Source organism: Agrilus planipennis, unplaced genomic scaffold, assembly GCF_000699045.2.
Source record: "Agrilus planipennis isolate EAB-ADULT unplaced genomic scaffold, Apla_2.0 scaffold120, whole genome shotgun sequence".
NCBI lineage: Eukaryota > Metazoa > Arthropoda > Insecta > Coleoptera > Buprestidae > Agrilus > Agrilus planipennis.
Genome location: NW_020438891.1, coordinates 832,328 through 850,832, shown reverse-complemented (window position 1 = coordinate 850,832; position 18,505 = coordinate 832,328). Strand labels below are relative to the sequence as shown.

At 35.1% G+C, this 18,505-nt stretch overlaps 1 protein-coding gene across 1 annotated transcript in view; it reads left to right on the top strand.

Moving 5' to 3' along the window:
• Nucleotides 1–4,638: 4,638 nt before the first annotated feature.
• LOC108742926 (small G protein signaling modulator 2-like) overlaps nucleotides 4,639–18,505 on the top strand; it is a 23,473-nt gene continuing 9,606 nt past the window's right edge. The window contains exons 1-10 of the mRNA XM_025981880.1: nucleotides 4,639–5,036; nucleotides 7,442–7,570; nucleotides 14,711–15,048; nucleotides 15,116–15,255; nucleotides 15,630–15,833; nucleotides 16,022–16,318; nucleotides 16,466–16,661; nucleotides 16,733–16,886; nucleotides 17,021–17,653; nucleotides 17,709–17,833. Of these exons, the coding sequence (XP_025837665.1) occupies nucleotides 4,842–5,036; nucleotides 7,442–7,570; nucleotides 14,711–15,048; nucleotides 15,116–15,255; nucleotides 15,630–15,833; nucleotides 16,022–16,318; nucleotides 16,466–16,661; nucleotides 16,733–16,886; nucleotides 17,021–17,653; nucleotides 17,709–17,833 (2,411 nt within the window). The 5' untranslated portion in view covers nucleotides 4,639–4,841. The remainder of the gene's footprint in view (nucleotides 5,037–7,441; nucleotides 7,571–14,710; nucleotides 15,049–15,115; nucleotides 15,256–15,629; nucleotides 15,834–16,021; nucleotides 16,319–16,465; nucleotides 16,662–16,732; nucleotides 16,887–17,020; nucleotides 17,654–17,708; nucleotides 17,834–18,505) is intronic.

Genomic DNA, 18,505 nt, shown 5'->3' with positions numbered 1-18,505 from the left:
TTTTCTACTATCGTATGGTAATAAGGTTCTTAGTATGTAAGGTTTTAATGTATTTTGGAAATAGTCGAGAAGGCTAATAAAGTTCAATCAATCAGTCAATCCGCTGCGCCCACCTTCCATGTTTCGCACCTGTACAGCGCCGCGCTCCAAACATACACCTTTAACAATCTCTTCGAATTTCTAAATTACAAATCTTTTGGAGCAGTACTTTCTACTTCAATCTGCAAATTAAGCTCAATAATCAACGTTTCTTCATGTAGTTATAATAAAGAAAACTCTCGATGAAAACCAACCTTGCGAAAGAGCGTTGCTTATATTTTATCTTGTTATTAATTACGAAAGTAAAACTAATTTCGCCATTGTTCTAAAGTACTGCTTACTAATTTAACTAACATTAATTAAAACCAAACAAACTTGTTTGACATCAGAATTAAAGTTTTATACGTTGCCTGTCTATTCATTTATAAATAATTAATTAATGCAAAGTTTCGCGAAGTTAAATGAAACTTTTGAAGCCAGATAAGCTGATACGATGTATATATAGATATTATTTAATAAATAAGTAAATAATAATAAAAAAAATAATAGTGAGTAGGTGCAAGTAGTTTTTCATCTATCTTTGTAAATTTGTTGGAACTTTTAAGTCTAAAATTTGGATGTAGGAGGTAATCTTAGAAACTACTCATCCGATTTCACAAATTCTTTCACTAATATTTAGAATAGACCTTTAAGATGTAGACAGTATATTATTGTGTTAAATTAAAAGCGCTTTTCATGGAAACCAATTTTGCAACGTAAATCGGCGAAAAATACGGTCCAGGGAATACGTTTCTTACGAACGCTACTTTCTTTTGTCATATCTCTTTCACTGTCTTTAAAAGAAAAAAACACCCTATTCCTTAAAATTTCTTCCAGATATTGTACCTCTCTGTCACATATCCTACATCTGTTCTTCTTCTACTTCCAATATTTACATCCTCTACATTTATTCTCTGCCCTCAATTTTACTAACACGTTATTTCCCTTCCTTTTTCTAAATATAGGGTTGTTTGGAAAGTCATTTCGTTTTTCTTTGTGGAAATGAAAGATAGTTTTCGTATAATAAACAAATACTTTATTAAATTATATATTGACCGTTCTGGTCCAACACCTTTTGCCATCTTTCTGGTAGTAGCATAATTCCACGCTCATAAAATTTTTGGTCTTTGCTGGCAAAAAACTGATCGAGGAGGTTTTTGACCTCCTCATTTGAGGTGAAGGTTTTACCGTCTAAAAAATTTTGGAGTGACCGGAACAAATAATAATCCGATGGTGCCAGGTCTGGAGAATATGGTGGGTGTAGCATTGTATCCCATTCAAGCTGTAAAAGCTTTTGGCGAGTGACCAAACTTGTGTGAGGTCTCGCGTTGTCTTGGTGAAACACTACACCTTTCCTGTTGATTAGTTCTGACCTTTTCTGTTGAAGTGCATCATTCAGTTTGTCCAGCTGATGACAGTAGACTTCCGAATTAATCGTTGTGTTATCCGGTAAAAGCTAAAAAAAAACGATTCCTTTAAAATCCCACCAAACAGACAGCATCACCTTTTTTTGGTGAATATCGGCTTTGGAAATGGTTTGAGCCGGTTCATCTTTTTTGCTCCATGACCTCTTGCGTTTGACGTTGTTGTGTACAACCCATTTTTCGTCCCCAGTGATGATGCGCTTCAAAAACGGATTGAGAAGCGAATCGCAGACGTCAATGCGGCGACACAGATTTCTCTCTGTGATTTCTCTCTGTGAGAACATGGGGAACCCATACATCGAGCTTCGAGGATAATCCCAGGCCTTTCAAGTGGTCATTAACTGTTGCATATAAAAATTATACGGCTTAAATGTAAAGTTGGGTGCAAAAGAATACAATTAAATCCTCTGTCAGGAAAAAACGAAATGACTTTCCGAACAACCCAATAATTTGACACCCAATCGACTTGTTTGTTCCTTCACAAAATATATCTAAGCCCCACCTCATGATTCTTCTATTTTTTTTTAAATCCTCTCCTCTAATCGTTTTCCTGTACCTTATAGTCACCATATTGATCCCGTTCCTAAACCACTCTCTCACCTACTGCTGATTGACTTTTAATCGCTCCAAAAGCCTCTCCCCTTTTCATATCATATCTACTTTCCGTCCCTATTTCCAATACCTTCTTCCTATCTATTTGCTTCATGATATACCCTTCTTCTAGCCTATCGAACCTCTCCTCATATTTAACTATCCCTTTTATCGCCCTTCTCTTATTATTACATAATCTAGCGTACTTCTCTCTAATTGCAATATTCACTTGATATATCTTCTATACAAAACCTCTACATGCATTTTTTCCTTACCTTACCCATAAAAAGCTACACTCAACACCATCACATTGAATAACATCAGCCTCCTACCCCAATTATCCTTACGTAATTTCTGACCTAGCCCCGATACCCTTCCCATAATTGCCCTCCCGTTAGACACTTTACTGATAATATACATCATCTCTATTATAATCTGTCAGCACATATCATAGGTATGAACAATTCCTCGCCGTTTCTATCTTTATCCACTTCCATACTTTTTTGTTTTTTTCCCTTCCGCCTCCTCCTCTGTTTTTCGTAACTTGCATAACCATTGATTCAAGATTTAGTTCTAGCCCTTTCTTAAATAGATATTTTTGTAGCTTTTCTAGCATTTTCTCTAACACCGCAAAATTATCGTAAATAAATTCTAACAATAATATTGAATAATTAATGAGAGTCTTCTATTTTTCTATTTTTTTATGGTATTGATTTCTAGAACACAGGACTGTATAAATAAACCGTGTGTGTTTTTGAAATGGTCTACAAAAGCTCATTACTTGAACGGACCCATTAGAGATTAGACAGAATGGTAATAGATTCCACCCTTGAACATATAAAATATCCCTATAGCATCTGATATAAGTAAAATGAAATGTTAGGAAAACAAAGGAAAAGTAATGAATTTCAGAAAATGAACGTAAAAGAAAAAACAAAAAACAAAAGAGAATTCATTATTAGAACAGCTGTGCAGTAATACGTTTTCAATTTCCTTATTCGCTGTATATCTAATTACGAACAGAACTAAAATGAGTTAATCCGTTGCATTGTTCCAGTTAATAAGTCAAAATTTATTTTTAAGGCATGTATTTGAATTTCACATACATTATGTAAACCCTTGAACCAGAGAAGAAATCAGAGGTAAATAATTTTATTAATTCTGCCTATTTAATTGTGAAGTTCAAAGCAACAAAGTATAGAAGATAAATAACATATGTTTTCGATACTTTGGGAGGCGTTCAAAATCATAGTCTTTTAGATATATTAAAAAAAAACAAAAGATTATAAGTACATAATTTCAAATTTAAATTTCCTTTAATATAACGAACTGCAATTTTGATCATCATCAATTCTTAGTCAAAAAGAGAACAGTTATTTTTGATTCGTACTGTTTGGAGTTTCAGACAGTACACTGAACTCTTATACTTGTAATGTTTTAACTTAAATAAAATTTGTTAATATCGATTAATCAAAATTTCTTCTTTTTATGCACCAAAATCACTTGATCGTCATCATAAAATCGTCAGTCTTTCGACCGGTTGGACACAAGCCTCCACTCATTCCTATCCTGAGCTAATCTTCGTACTTATTTCCCTAAAATTAGAACATCCCATATCCTTAACTATTTGTGTACAGTAATCTAATTTAGGTCTACCTCTACTCCTCTTAACTCCTGTTTCTGCATGTAATATGTCTCCGACTAGACCTTCATGTCTGAGAAGGTGTCCTACCAACCTATCTCTTCTGTTTCATATTGACTTCCATAGAGTCCTCTGTTCACTTACTCTTTCTAATACCTTCTCATTTTTAACCATCCTTATCCACGGTATCATTCGCCTGTAACACCACATTTCGAACGCTTCTAACCTTTTCTTTCTCGCCGCACCCACCGTCTAAATTTCGCACCCGTGATACAGTTATATACTTATAACTATTTTAACAATATCACTTCATCATCATAAGGTCGTCACTCCTAAGACTGGTTGGACACGTATATCCACTCATTCCTATTCTGAGCTAATCTTCGCATTTCCCTAAAACTAGAACAGTCTACATCCTTAACTATTTGCGAACATTAATCTAATCTAGGTCTACCTCTACCCCTCCTTACTCCTGTTTCTGCTTCTAATATGTTTCTGACTAGACCTTCATGTCTGAGAAGTTGTCCCACTAACCTATCTCGCCTATTTCTTATTGACTTCCATATACTCCTCTGTTCTCCTATTGTTTCTAATAGCTCTTCATTTCTAACCTTCTCTATCCACGGTATCCTCATCATTCGCCTATAACACCACATTTCGAATGCTTCTAACCTTTTCTTTTCCGCCGCGCCCACTGTCCATGTTTCGCACCCGTACAATTCCGCACTCCAAACATACACCTTTAACAACCTTTTTCGAATTTCTAAATTAATAGAAGTGACTTCTTTTTATTAAAGGCGACACACTCTGCTTTATATCCCTACTTAACTTAAACGCATAAAAACTTAATTTTACTTTACTAGAAAATTTTTGAATTACACCACAAATATTTATAAAGGGGCAATGACACAAAAATTTTGAACATTGTTAAAAGCTCATCACCTAATAAGAAATCGTATGCTTCTATTCTTTACTTTTGAGTTATTATTTCAGGTCTTCGCCGTCGTGCGCTTGGCCTATTCAAAACGTCCTCGACGACAGCCCTTCTACATAAAATTGCGAAACATTGTCCTGAAGCGGATATAATTTCTAAGAAGGTAATAGAAATGGAAAATAGTGACGTCAATCGGCGATCGTCTAGCAGTAGCGATAGCACTACAAAGCCGGTGCTGAAAAAAAACTCCTCTTTACAAAACATCCCGCTTCCGAAATACCTATGGATTAGGTTGGCTTTGTTTGAGAAACAGCTCGCCAAAATAATTGACTATCTGGTATCTAACGCGAGTAAATATTACGATAAGGTGAGCAGAATAGAGTTACCGTCATTATTCTTTTTTCTTACGAAAAATAAAAAACATTCAAGAGTTTCTTTTTCTTGCCTCTTAAACGGTTCTTAACAAATAGTTTATGGAACGGATAACGCTACCGAATTAAGCAAAAAACAGCATAATTATAACAAAAGTAAAAATATAAGTACTTACTTAAGTATTATTTTTGGAACAAAAATCAAACATTAGAAAGGACACCCAAGACTGGATAAACTGAACCAAACTAGTTGACGATATTACAAAGACTTGAAGGCAAGACCAAGACTGGACAAAAAACAATACCAAATCCTGAAAAAAGGGATCCAGACTTGACGAATGAAACGACAACCTCATAAATGATCAAGATCAAGATCAAGAACTACAAAAATCCATGACTTTCAAAACAAAGGTCATCATCATAAGGTCGTTAGTCCTAAGACTGCTTGGACACGCACCTCCACTCTTTCTTTTCATGTGCTAATCTTCGCATTTCCCTAAAACTAGAACATCCCACATCCTTAACTATTTGCGAACAGTAATCTTATCTAAGTCTATCTCTACCCCTCCTAACTCCCGTTTCTGCCTCTAATATATCTCTGACTAGACCTTCAGTTGACAAATAATATTGTCTTGGAATGTGGCAAAAAAGTCAAAAAAAGTTGCAAACAGGGCCAAAAGGTTTCAAACTAAACTGCAAGATTAAGAAAAGGATGTTAAGGTTTGTAAGGAAGACTAACGATAGAACACAATAAGTGATGCAAAATATTGGGACCAAAGTTTTGCACAAGGCACACAAACTGAACGAAATCAAGACAATATTATAAAAATGGGGCCGAGGCAATTACATAAAGACTTGAAGGAAGACCAATAAAAATGGTTAGTAGGCAATGTTTTGTAAAAAGAAAAATATTTAGCAAGCAATTTATTGACATATACACACAAGTTTCATTAACAAAATTTGTTAGATCTCGGTGAATTCGTTTAGTTTCAATTTTAATTTATTATTGACTGAAGAACTAAAAATTTCTAAACAAGACCATGAGATATGAAACTAAAAGAGACCAGCTTTTAGATAAAAACTAAAACCAAAACCGTAAGAACAAAACAAAGGTATCAAACCTTTAATTTTGATTAAAAACACTGTAATAAAATACGACAACATTTACCTATTATAAATTATAAGTATAAAACGTTCTTATTTCTTTTTACAATACAAAAACTGTTATGTGAAGTCTTTGGGCACTTCTGAATGACGTAAAACTAATTAATCTTTGCATACAAATTAATTAAGTTAGATGAAGTTTTCTGTGAAATACCGTTGTCCTAACTCTTATTATCGCATTCATACTGCGTCGTCTGCAACAGTTAATTAAAATCGGTTGTGTAATTTTCTATCAAGAAGATCGCAGACTAAAACGTCACGTTGAAAATTTACATCGTGATGAAGATGTAACTCAATGAATTTATAGTAAGAACAATTGTGCCTTCAACTTATGGAAATTGGACGCCATGACAATAACGTTGTTAAGGACTTAATTAGTAGGTATCGGGTTTCATTGAAATTTTATTACGCTGAACAAGAATATATAAAAATGGACACGTGTGCCTATATTTCACTCTGCAGTCAAAACTACACAGTTGTAGTAGCCTCCAGCCTCCCATCTGGCACTATGGTACTTACGAGTCTACAGCTACAAGGGTGTGAAAGATACGGGGATTGAAAGTGCAATCCGAAGCCGGCCCTGAGCGTGAAAAGACAACGTACAAAGAAATTTAATATCTAATTAATTAAATAGCTACTTTTTTCATCGTCGGCAGTATTTTGCACTGACCTATGACATTGACCCATTGATCTACTTCTGATATCTTCGACTGTCTAAATACATATCGTTATAAATGTCGCATTTCCTTGCGTGATCCTACCAGGGCCGGACTGACTCTCGTCTGTGCCTTCAAATACGTTTCTCCCGAAAACATTTACTTAATTTTCTCGTTTTCTAGCGCCCTATCACCTCCTGCAAACGAGTTATTTATTTCAGAGACATCCCGTCATCCCCTACAACGTTTGTTGGGCGCGGAAATAATTTCTTTGCATACTTTTCGAGCTTCAAAAAATTGAAAATCAGAACTGATCCAACCAATCTAACCTAACTAAATTTCAACCAACCCGAAAAATTCTTTTTTATGATTGCTTAGGACCACAGGGTTACGGTAGTAAAAGGTAACCCGAATGAAGTGAGTGCTATCGTAGCCCTGTCCTTTCCATTGTTTACAGCAATGTTTGGCCAGAAAACCAATTGCAATTGGTTGGGTTCGAGTTAGGTTAGGTATGGTTCGATTAGGTTTGGTACGGTTAGTTCGAAGCTCGAAAACTACACGCATATTTTGTTTTTTTACAGGATGCTCTAGTTGCTGATCCTGATTACGGTAATATTCTGAGCTCTCTTTTGGTAGGACCATGTGCACTTGATTATACAAGGACCAAAACTTCTGATCATTTTTGGACAGATCCACCTGCTGATGAATTGGTGAGTCTCACAATTATTACTATTAAATGTCAGCAATGATTCTATTTTTAACTTAGTAGACGGAGCGACATTGGTAAATAAAAGTAATCCGTTTGTAAATATTTACCAGTTCTAGATAATTACAAAACAACATTGACTGTCATTTGTTTCGATTGTTTTTAATATCCTCTAAATTGTTCTTCGTATTTCTGTTTATCGCCGACTGTTAACTAATAATTTTTATATCAAGGTGGGTCATTTTAAGAAGGCGAAGTCTGTGGTAAATTACTTGATTGGAACAACGTTGTTTTATCTCCTGTTCGACAAAACTGTCAACTTAAAACGACCGGGTAATTACGGACTTCGCCTTCCGAAATTGACCCAGTTCATATTACTGCCTTCCATTGTTTTCTATACGTAATCGTTTAAATATAACCTTTAGTTATTAAATTTTTTAAAGGTTATGTAGGCAAGGGTTCTTTATAATGCATTCATTTTTTTTAACTTAACCGAAAATATTCATTGGATATGTAATATACATTACCGATTTGCCGTCAAATTTCCGGTAAAACGGCTACCTCGAGTAAAATACAATTTAATAAAATGGCGGACTTAAAATAAAAAAATACCGACCTCAATCAGTGTTTAATGTACCTGTTCGAGGCCTGGAAAAGACCATAAAATATAAAGGACACGTTTTATTGGCTTCAGAATCACTTGGAAAATATGATAAAGATTTTATTGCCCATAAAACAGTTCCTGTGTCTTTCCTGTTAAAGAGATAGCTCAGAAAAAGGAAACAATTTCAATTCTACTGCCAATTTCTATCAGGATTTGAAACGTACTTACTTCAAACTATACGAGGGTGGATTGATAAGTTTCCGGCCTGACCAAGAAAAACAAGGTTTTTAAAAATTTTTTTTTTTTATTTCTCAACATAATCTCCTCCAAGGCTGATACATTTCTCATAGCGGTGTTCCAGTCTATTAATGCCATCTCTATAGACTGATTCGTCAAGCTCCTCAAAATAACCATTTACAGCTTCGATTACTTCTTCATTGTCCGCAAATCTCTTACCGCCAAGCCATTTTTTGAGATTAGGGAACAGAAAATAGTCACTCGGGGCTAGGTCTGGAGAGTAAGGAGGGTGCGGCATCAATTCAAACTTTAGATCGTTGATTTTAGCCGTCGCAACGATTGACGTGTGCGCTGGTGCGTTATCGTGATGAAACAAGATTTTTTTCTTCGCCAGATGAGGTCGTTTAATTTTCACCTCGTGGCTCAAACGTTGCAATAAGTCTGCGTAGTATTGACCAGTGATAGTATTACCCTTTGCAAGGTAATCAATGTATATAATACCTCTTGCATCCCAAAAAACAGTAGCCATAACCTTGTTCGCCGAAAAAATTGTTTTTGCCTTCTTTGGAGTTGGTTCCCCTGGTCCAATCCACTGTTTAGACTGTTCTTTGGTTTCAGGAGTGTAGTGGTGGACCCACGTTTCGTCAACGGTTACGAATCGACGCAAAAATTCGCTTGGATTACGCTTATACAATGACAAATTTGCGGTAGAAATGTTTTTTCGAATCAATTTTTGGTCGACTGTTAGCAAACGCGGCACCCATCTTGCACAGAGCTTTTCCATATGCAAATGTTGGTGCAAAATATGTTGCACACGTTCATATGACATCTTACAGGTCTCAGCTATCTCACGCACTTTCAATCTGCGGTCTCCCAGCACTATTTGATGAATTTTTTCGATCATATCTGGAGTTGTGACCTCAACGGGGCGTCCTGAGCGAGGCCCATCAGAGGTGCTCACACGACCCTTTTTAAACTCGGAAACCCACTGCTTAACGGTTGAATATGACGGGGAGGATGTCCCCAGTGTTGAGTCCATCTCTTTTTTAATTTCCTTCGGCGTTAACCCCTTCAAATAAAAGTATTTGATGACAGCACGATTTTCCTGCTTTTCCATTTTTACGAAAACCACAGAGGCGTCTTGTTCAGCGTGCTGTCAAACCTACACTAGCAAGGAGATCGGGCTGAAACTATAGCTACAAGCTATCCAAGGATGGTACTATAGAATGTCACCTCAAGGTAGGCCTAGTGGCGTCATCTCTTGGTTAGGCCGGAAACTTATCAATCCACCCTCGTATGTATACTCAAAGTTGTTGCTTTACGATAAATGGAGAATTAAAAATATTATCACGTTTTACTAACATTAGACTAAAGGTATAGCTTTTAACACTAAATTTTTATTGAGCTAGTGAAATGAATTTCGTACAATTTCGAGATAAGTATTTCTACGGCGTAATTCGTTATTTCATTGTAAGAATTTTAAATTTTTGTATTAATATTAAACATCTATTGATTACTAGATTACACCCCTGACTGTGTTCGCGTTGATGTCCTAAATACATGTCAAAAATCATCGACGATAACGTAAAACTAATTTTTTCTATCCCTCGGGATCAACATTTTTCTTCTGGATAAAAGGTATCCTGTGTACTTTTCTGTATCCTTGACAATGCGTATACAAAATTTCATTAAGATCGGTTGGATAGTTAAGGCGTGAAAAGCCGACAAACAACCCCCCCGCTCTTAAAATTAGGGAAAATGTGTCTGACAATGGAAAAACTATTCATATCTACTAAAGTGCAGAAGATAGCGCAAGGTTGAGTCGCCTTCAATAAAAAGAGATCACTTCTATGCTCGCGATCGTTTAATTTAGAAATTCGAAAAAGATTGTTGACGGTGTATGTTTGGAGCGCGGCGCTGTACGGGTGCGAAACATGGACGGTGGGCGTGGCGGAAAAGAAAAGGTTAGAAGCGTTCGAAATGTGGTGTTACACGCGAATGATGAGGATACTGTGGAAAGAGAAGGTTGGAAATGACGAGGTATTAGAAAGAATAGGAAAATAGAGGACTCTATGGAAGTCAATAAGAAATAGGAGGCGAGATAAGTTAGTAGGACACCTTCTCAGGCATGAAGGTCTAGTCAGAGATATATTAGAGGCAGAAACGGGAGTTAGGAGAGGTAGAGGTAGACTTAGATTAGATTACTGTTCGCAAATATTTAAGGATATGGGATGTTCTAGTTTTAGGAAAATGCGAAGATTAGCTCAGGATAGGATAGAGTGGTGGTGCGTGTTCAACCAGTCTTAGGACTGGCGACCTTATGATGATGATTGAAGTGCAATCATGAAAGATAGAAGTGTGTCTGAAAATGTCGAGTTAATATTTTTTCTTGAATTTCTAAATTAATCGAATTCGAGAGCAAAAACATAAGAGCTACTTAATCACAACTAGCAAAGGTTAAAATTGCCACCAAGTTTAGAAAATCGATAAAAATAATGCTTAAAGAAGTGCCAATGCCAAAGACAACTTTCATGTTAGATAATAATCGTAAAATAAAACTCTTGATAGGTTCTGCTTTATATCGGGGTCGAATTACTGTCGGCTTCCAGCCAGCACATGACCGTCTTTCCGGATTAAATTCCTTTTATCTAAATTACTTGCAATTTATGTAGTAACTTCCTGCGACAGATACCGACTTCGCAAATATTAATCTTTTAACAGTCATTTTGTAACAAATGTTGGATTTGATTGCATTGAAATTCTAATCGAAAATATCTATAGGTACATACATAGGTATATCGGGTTCGGAGATACTATTAGGACATGTATGAGTAATTATACTATATACTTTAATAATTTAAGAGATAAATAATACGAAACAATTAAAAGGCGTTACCATTTTGTGGAGAAATCTGTTAACCACTTCAGTTGAATAACTATTTTCGTCAACTCCCTAAATTTAGGTCGGGTCCGGGGATGTTTTTGAAAAGGTCCAGAAAACGCATATTTCTTCAATCAAAAAATGATAAGGATGACGCTTAAGACTCAAACATCAGAAAAATATTTTATTACTTACATAATTTATTTGAGTAATTTACTTTCAAAAAATATTTCAGTTTGTAACTTTCCATGGCCTGGACTTGGACCCCGGTCCCCCCGTTGTTGACCATTGTTCTAGATCATTATAACATATGAAACAATTGCTAAATCAAAAGAACAATACCGAATTAAATACGAGTTGCAAAAATTTATAAAGTTGTTTCATAAAAAGATAGTTACAGAACAAATTCTCTATGAGTATTAATTAAAATGGGCCGGGCACCCGGTACCCGGCGGATCAGGCACTTTCTTTTAGAATCCGGCCGATTACCGGATAATAACGCTTGGTACCCGGCAGCATCGGGTAATTTTACTAGACAAAAAAGAAAAGACAGACACCAGCAATAATAATTTAAAAAGTATAACAAAAAAACCTACGTAATGAAAGTTGGTAATTAAGACCGTATTGGGATAGGCCGTTTCTATTAATTTGTATTATTTATTGATTACTATGATAAATTTCTTGTTATTTTTTTTAAAGTTCTTGTGTTTACTTGCTAATCTTGTCACAATTTCTGTCGCTTGTTAGTATATGAGTTTTTGATTGACAATAACTCATTAGTCTAATTTTGCCACCTTGAGGACTTCCAATGTTGGTAAACGTTATAAGCTAGTTTCAATGGTTTTAACCTAACCCTCTCGTTGAAAATCCGCCAACCAAGAATTAGTTTCATTGGTTTATTGGTTTAGTGTTTAAACGAATTTTTAAATGGGACTTAATGTGGTGGTGTGGTATTTAATGGAAATTCTAGCAGAACAAAGACTTGAACCATTAACCGAAGTGGTTTTGTCTGGTACCCGGTACCACTACCCAAAATATCCTTAATTCCTTAAAAAAACATCCGCGTTCGTAATAATCTAGAAAAGAAAGTCTTGGCGGTACCCTAGAACACTCTAATTAGCACAAAAGAGTACCACTCTCTTCAGTTCCCTGAAGAAGGTGAGTTGTTATCGAAAAGGATTCCAGACGTTTATAAGAGTCCTGTTTTGACGACAGCACTTACGACTGTGTAAATATAAGCGACACTTACGAAATGCTCGCCTTTAAGAACACGAATTTTCCGCAAAGAAATTCTCGAAAATAAATGCACCCTTAACGACCGATTCATATTTCGCCTTCCTAAATTCACCCAACTTTCTACTTCTACAGAAATCTTTCGCAAAAAACGAATGAAACAATTGAACAAGAACAAAAACATGAACAAGCTTTTAGAAAAAATGAAAATTGCTTGACAAGTTATAAGCAAAACAAATAAAAGTATCAATATAAAAAAATTACTTATGCAATAATTATGTTATTAATAGAGTTCGAAAACCATCAAATATGTTAGAATTTGAAGTACGGTTTTCTACGGTAGGTATGAACCTAGAGCTTAAAAAAGAAAAAAACATGTTAGTGACCAAAAAAGATGAAATTCAATGCTAGATTAGGAGTTTCTTCGTCTATATATCCAAGCTATCAAATATGTATGATATCACACGTATGACGTCAAAAAATCCATTACGGAAACATTCGCGTTCCTAATATTTCGTTTCAATCTACCTTGCGTAATAGCAGGGATTTACGTAACGAAGATAGCACACAGATTTACATATCAATCCATGATATTGGTTACAATATTTCCTATCTCGTCATATACAGTTATTGAATTCTGATGATTTGTAATAAGTAAAACATTTATGGTAAATCCCCTAGATATAAAATGGAATAGATATGAATTTATCTACAATATTAAAGTAACTATTTGCATACATATGCAAATATCATGTTTCAATATGCTCATGTGTTTTATATTAACGACAATGACACTTTGGTCACTAATTTATTAATTAGCAATATCAAGATATTTTAGTACAAGAGGATTTTATTTCAAATTTTTATTTTTTTATGAGGTGACTGTACTAAAGAAAACTTTTTTGGAGTATTTTAACTAAAAATATCAGTAAGATACATTGAACTCAAAAATATTTTTGTTAGTATATAATGAATGCATCCATAAAAAGGAAAATTTTAAAACTTTTATTTAAGTTTATGATTTTTTAATTCGTATTGTAAACTAAAAGAAAAATTTCATTTGAAAGTAATTTTCCACCTGTAGCCGACCTAAATAGCTCTTCTAAGTTTCATGCAGCAGTATGTTAAAAAATAAATAAATATTGCTCTTCTCTGCCCTACCTTTTCCTTTTTTTTTTTAAATTTGTTTTAATATTGCTAGCGCACTACCATTCTCATTAATTATATTCTAAAATACGAACTTTTTTTTTAATTATTCTGCATTTCCTTTCTCCTTATTTCAGCCAATTCTTATTTTGATTACACTCATTCCCCATTCTAAATCTCGCTATTACTGCTATGTCCTTTTCCACCCTCAACTATTCCGGTAATAAATTCCCTTGCCACCTCTCCAACAGAATTTCTTTCAACCCTTTCGTGTATTTCAAGTTCTGTATACTATGTAAGTCGTATATTCTTGGTTCCTGACTTATCATTCTTCTTCATTCCGAAACTCAATTTGTTTTCTCTATATCTCTCTTCCTACTGCAGTCCTTTTATTTTTCTTCGTCTTCTTCTTGTTTCCTCTACTACCTTACCACGTTTCGTTTTTGTTATCACAATATAATCATACTTCTACCCTATAAAATACTATTCTCTTAATCATTGAATTAAATAATGTCATTTTTCGGTACCAATCTTCTTTGCATAATTTTCATCCAATTCCCCAAATTCTTCCTAATATTGTATTTGTTTTCTATGTGTACGTAATCTCATCTTTATTGTTCACCCATGATAAATACCCAAGATAATAAACATTGTATTTTAAATATTAATTAGTTTTTACTGCAAAATATCGTACCTGCGTTCTGGGAAAGCAATTAAACAGTTCAAAGAAAAAGCAACTTTTCCGGACGTTTCAAGAAGGTTCCCGAAAGGAAACAAGAGAGTATTTAAAGGAATAGACGCCGAAGAGTAGAAATAAATTGACAGTGATAGCAGTGAAATAAATAGCGGAGTGAATAGTAATCTATCAACCGTAGTGTAAATAAATAGAATAATTCATAACTTAAGTTTAGTAATAATTTGATTGTCTTTTAAGTTCCTTAATAATTAGTGTAAATAAATAGTTTTGTCGTTAGCAGTCTTAAAAGTTAATTTTCTTAAACTCACGAACATTACAGTAGTTTTCGTCTTTTGTTTGTTTTTAGATTCAAAGGCATCGAATATCAAGCGTTCAAATAATGCCCTCGTCTATTAGACGTCCCATTCCGAATTTCAAACGTTCCTTAAATACCAGTTCGGAAGATTGTTCATCCAGAATATCGAGCCAGTATATTGCGAAGGATTACGTCGAAAGTCTGCATCAGAATTCCAGAGCGACTCTCCTTTTCGGAAAGAATAACGTATTAGTATTGCCCAACAAATCCGATTGCGTCGAACCTATACCGGGCTATTTAAGTTTACATCAATCGCCAAACTGTCTAATCATTAAATGGACTCCAAATCAGTTGATGAACGGATTCAACGATGACACCTCAGATAAAAGGTACAAAAAGCTGTCCGTGATAATCAGGATTGGGATATTTGAATTAGATTTTGTCGATTTATTCTAGTAAATACTGGGATTACGCTTTGCAAATAAGGGTAGACGAAATTGTTTACGTTCACTGTCACCAAGATAATGAAACTGGCGGAACTGTAATCTTGGTTGGTCAGGATGGAGTTCAAAGACCACCCATACATTTTCCAAGAGGTAAGCATCTTAATTTTGACGTATATTTGCATATTAGACTATATGTTCATCCTAATGAATAAAAAAAACCGCTGCGTAGTTTTGAAAATCTAAGCATTCGTAGGGACAGACAGCGGGGGAAATGCGTTGCATGATTTCGTTACACAGTAACTCGCATGAAACGAACTTACCCTACCGTGCGTAAAGAAGTTTCACTTCAAAAATTTTGAAATTTTCGTATCTCCTCCTATCGGGGATGTTCTTTTAACCTCCCCCGTATGATATTGAAACAAATCCAAGCTACGAAGTGACACAACGACTAATAAACAGTGCTTTAATCTTCCGTTAATACTTCTTCAAATTTTTGCTGTATTTTCCGTTATTTTCGATTTCAGGGGGTCATACATTGGCTTTCCTGAGTTGTTTAGAGACAGGTCTTCTTCCTCATGGTCGCTTAGATCCGCCGCTTTGGTCTCAAAGAAGCGGAACAGCAAAATCGAACAAACGTCGAAGACCATTGCCTGTCCTTCAAGAAAACGAAGACGCGCCAAAAGACTACGTATTCAGGATCATAGATAATAGTAACCACAAGGACATATGTAAGAAATCAAGCTACTTTTCGTAATATCACAACGAAATTATTATTATCTTCTAACTATATAGTAGATGCAACGATTCCTTTGAAAGTTCTCAAAAGATCATCTTTACTTTGTTGTTTCTTAACTTCTTAGTTTTTAAAAATTGAAGATTCCTTTTAGTTATTTGTATTTATCTTTGTGGTGACCAGTGAAGAAACATGAATTAATGGATACCAAAACGACATTTCCGCCAAAAGTGCGAGTCCAATTGGGAAGTTCAAGTACAAGTTCGGACAGTTCGACGAAGAGTTTCAGCTTAGACCAAAACGCTCCTGAGAGTCCTTCTTCAGTTTGTTTGCAAGCAGTCTGCGAATCGATGAAGAGACAAATAATTTCTCGTGCTTTTTACGGATGGTTGGCTTACTGCAGGCACTTGTCTACTGTGAGGACTCATTTGAGTGGACTCGTTAATAATAAAATTGTTTCTGAGAAAGATGCAGAGGCAGGTGAGTAATTCCCATTGAAGTTGTTAATTTATTTCAGATGTAGCCAATAGGAAATAATAGTTTTATTAAGAAAACTTATAAGTAGGACCCGAAATTACTGAAGATGTCGACTAATTTTTGTTGAAAACCATTAATTTCTTGCTTAAGGTATAAGCGTTCAGAAATGGTCAGAATTGTGCATCAACGGTGTGGTAAATGATCCAATTGAGGTTTATAAGCTGACGTATTTCGGAGGAATAGCACACGAATTGAGACGTGATGTTTGGCCCTATCTTCTAGGTCATTACAAGTTTGGCACGACCAAAGAAGAAAGAGAAGAACTTTCCGAACAAACCAAACAAGCGTGAGTCAAAAATTTAGCAATTACGTGTATAATTCAAACTAATGAGTATCGTCGGTTGAAAACTGTTTTAGGTATGAGAATACAATGTCTGAATGGCTTGCTGTTGAAGCTATTGTGAGACAAAGGGATAAAGAATCTCAAGCCAATGCCATTGCCAAATTAAGCAGCGGAAGTGCTAGTCAAGAGGCAGCTCCAGAACAAATAGGCAGGGAACTCAGTAATGATGTAAGTCAAAATTTCTGAAAATGATATACAATACTTTAAACTCCTAATACATAATAATAATAGTAAAGGTAGCTTCACTCTTCAGAGACCTAAGTTTTTCATAATTTTACATTTCTTTTTTGTTGTGGTACAAGGTGTTCGAGGATAGCGATTCTGACGACGAGGAAAAAATTAAAGACGAAGTACCTGAGAAGAGAACGCGACAAAACACCATCAAATACGAAGACACTGACGATGAACTGGACCAAAGTAATCCGACTACTGAGAGCGACGATAGACGGCCGAGCGTCATCCACAATGACATTAGAAACATCTCTTTGGATAGCTCCGAAACCCAAACAATAATCTCCAAGAGACTGAGCGAAGAAAATGTCGAACGTGAAGAACAAGACGGTAACCACGAAACTGACGAAGAGGTCATCAACAAGGGTGCAAATGGAGACACAGTTGGAAATAATGACGAAGATGGCAATGGAAATAAAAGGGAATATACTGAAAGGACTGAAGATGGTGGTGAAGATCACGAGGTTACTGATGAAACTAGAAATGATGGCGAAGAGCTGAAGGATTTCATTCATAATGTGATTGTAACAAATCCTAGTGTGGACATATCCAATGCACAAATTGAAAAGGGATTACAAAAATATATGAATTCTTTGGACGAAGAGGTTTGTGGAACGTTAGTCTCACAGGATTGTATCGATTCTCATGGATTGGCGTCTCCTTCATGTCTGTCACCGGCAAGTTCTAATGGTGGAGTATATACTGTAAGTCCATAATGAATTTGGTTACATCTACTTATTATTTTGAATATTTTTTCAGCCTGAACTACTAGAAACGTTTGGTTTAAACCTTCATCGAATTGACAAAGACGTGCAACGTTGTGATAGAAATTATTGGTACTTCACCGTCACTAATTTGGAGAAACTTCGAAATGTTATGTGCACGTAAGTAAAAAAAAATATTAATTCAAATATTATTTAAAGACTTCAAAGTTTAGAAACTAATAAATGATTGACTTGAAGTTAGAAATATATCAGGAATATGTTATAAACTATCTTATACCCCTGTATTCATATCATTGATGAGGGTAGTTGATAGTGTAGCAACAGACCTCGGCTTCCGCTTCCGTGATTGCGGAAGTTATGAATACATTCTCACATCCGCTTGTATTTATTTTGTATAGTGTTTGCTCAGTGTGGTGTAAATTTTAAATTAAAAGTGCAATTTTGAAGCCAAATGGAGTTCAATTTGGGATTATTTTGTTGATGTTAACAACTAAATGCAAAATTTGTAACCAAATGTTCGCGAAAAAGGCGTACAACCACTGCATTAAAATTAAAATCATTACACTTCCGCGTCCGCAAAAATTTACTATTTATTTCTGTTTCCGTTATATTTCCGTTGCATCGCTAGTAATTGATTATGAATCGATTTTTGTATTCATTAATGGTAAATATATGAAATCCTATGACATTGTTAGTTACTTAATAGTGGATTAATATGCAATATTAATTTGAAATCATTTTTTCGATTTTTTATTTACCCACTACAAACTACCTCAAATTGCTGTTGTCACCTCTCGTAGTTTAGTGGTAGAACATTGGTGCGTAAAGCCA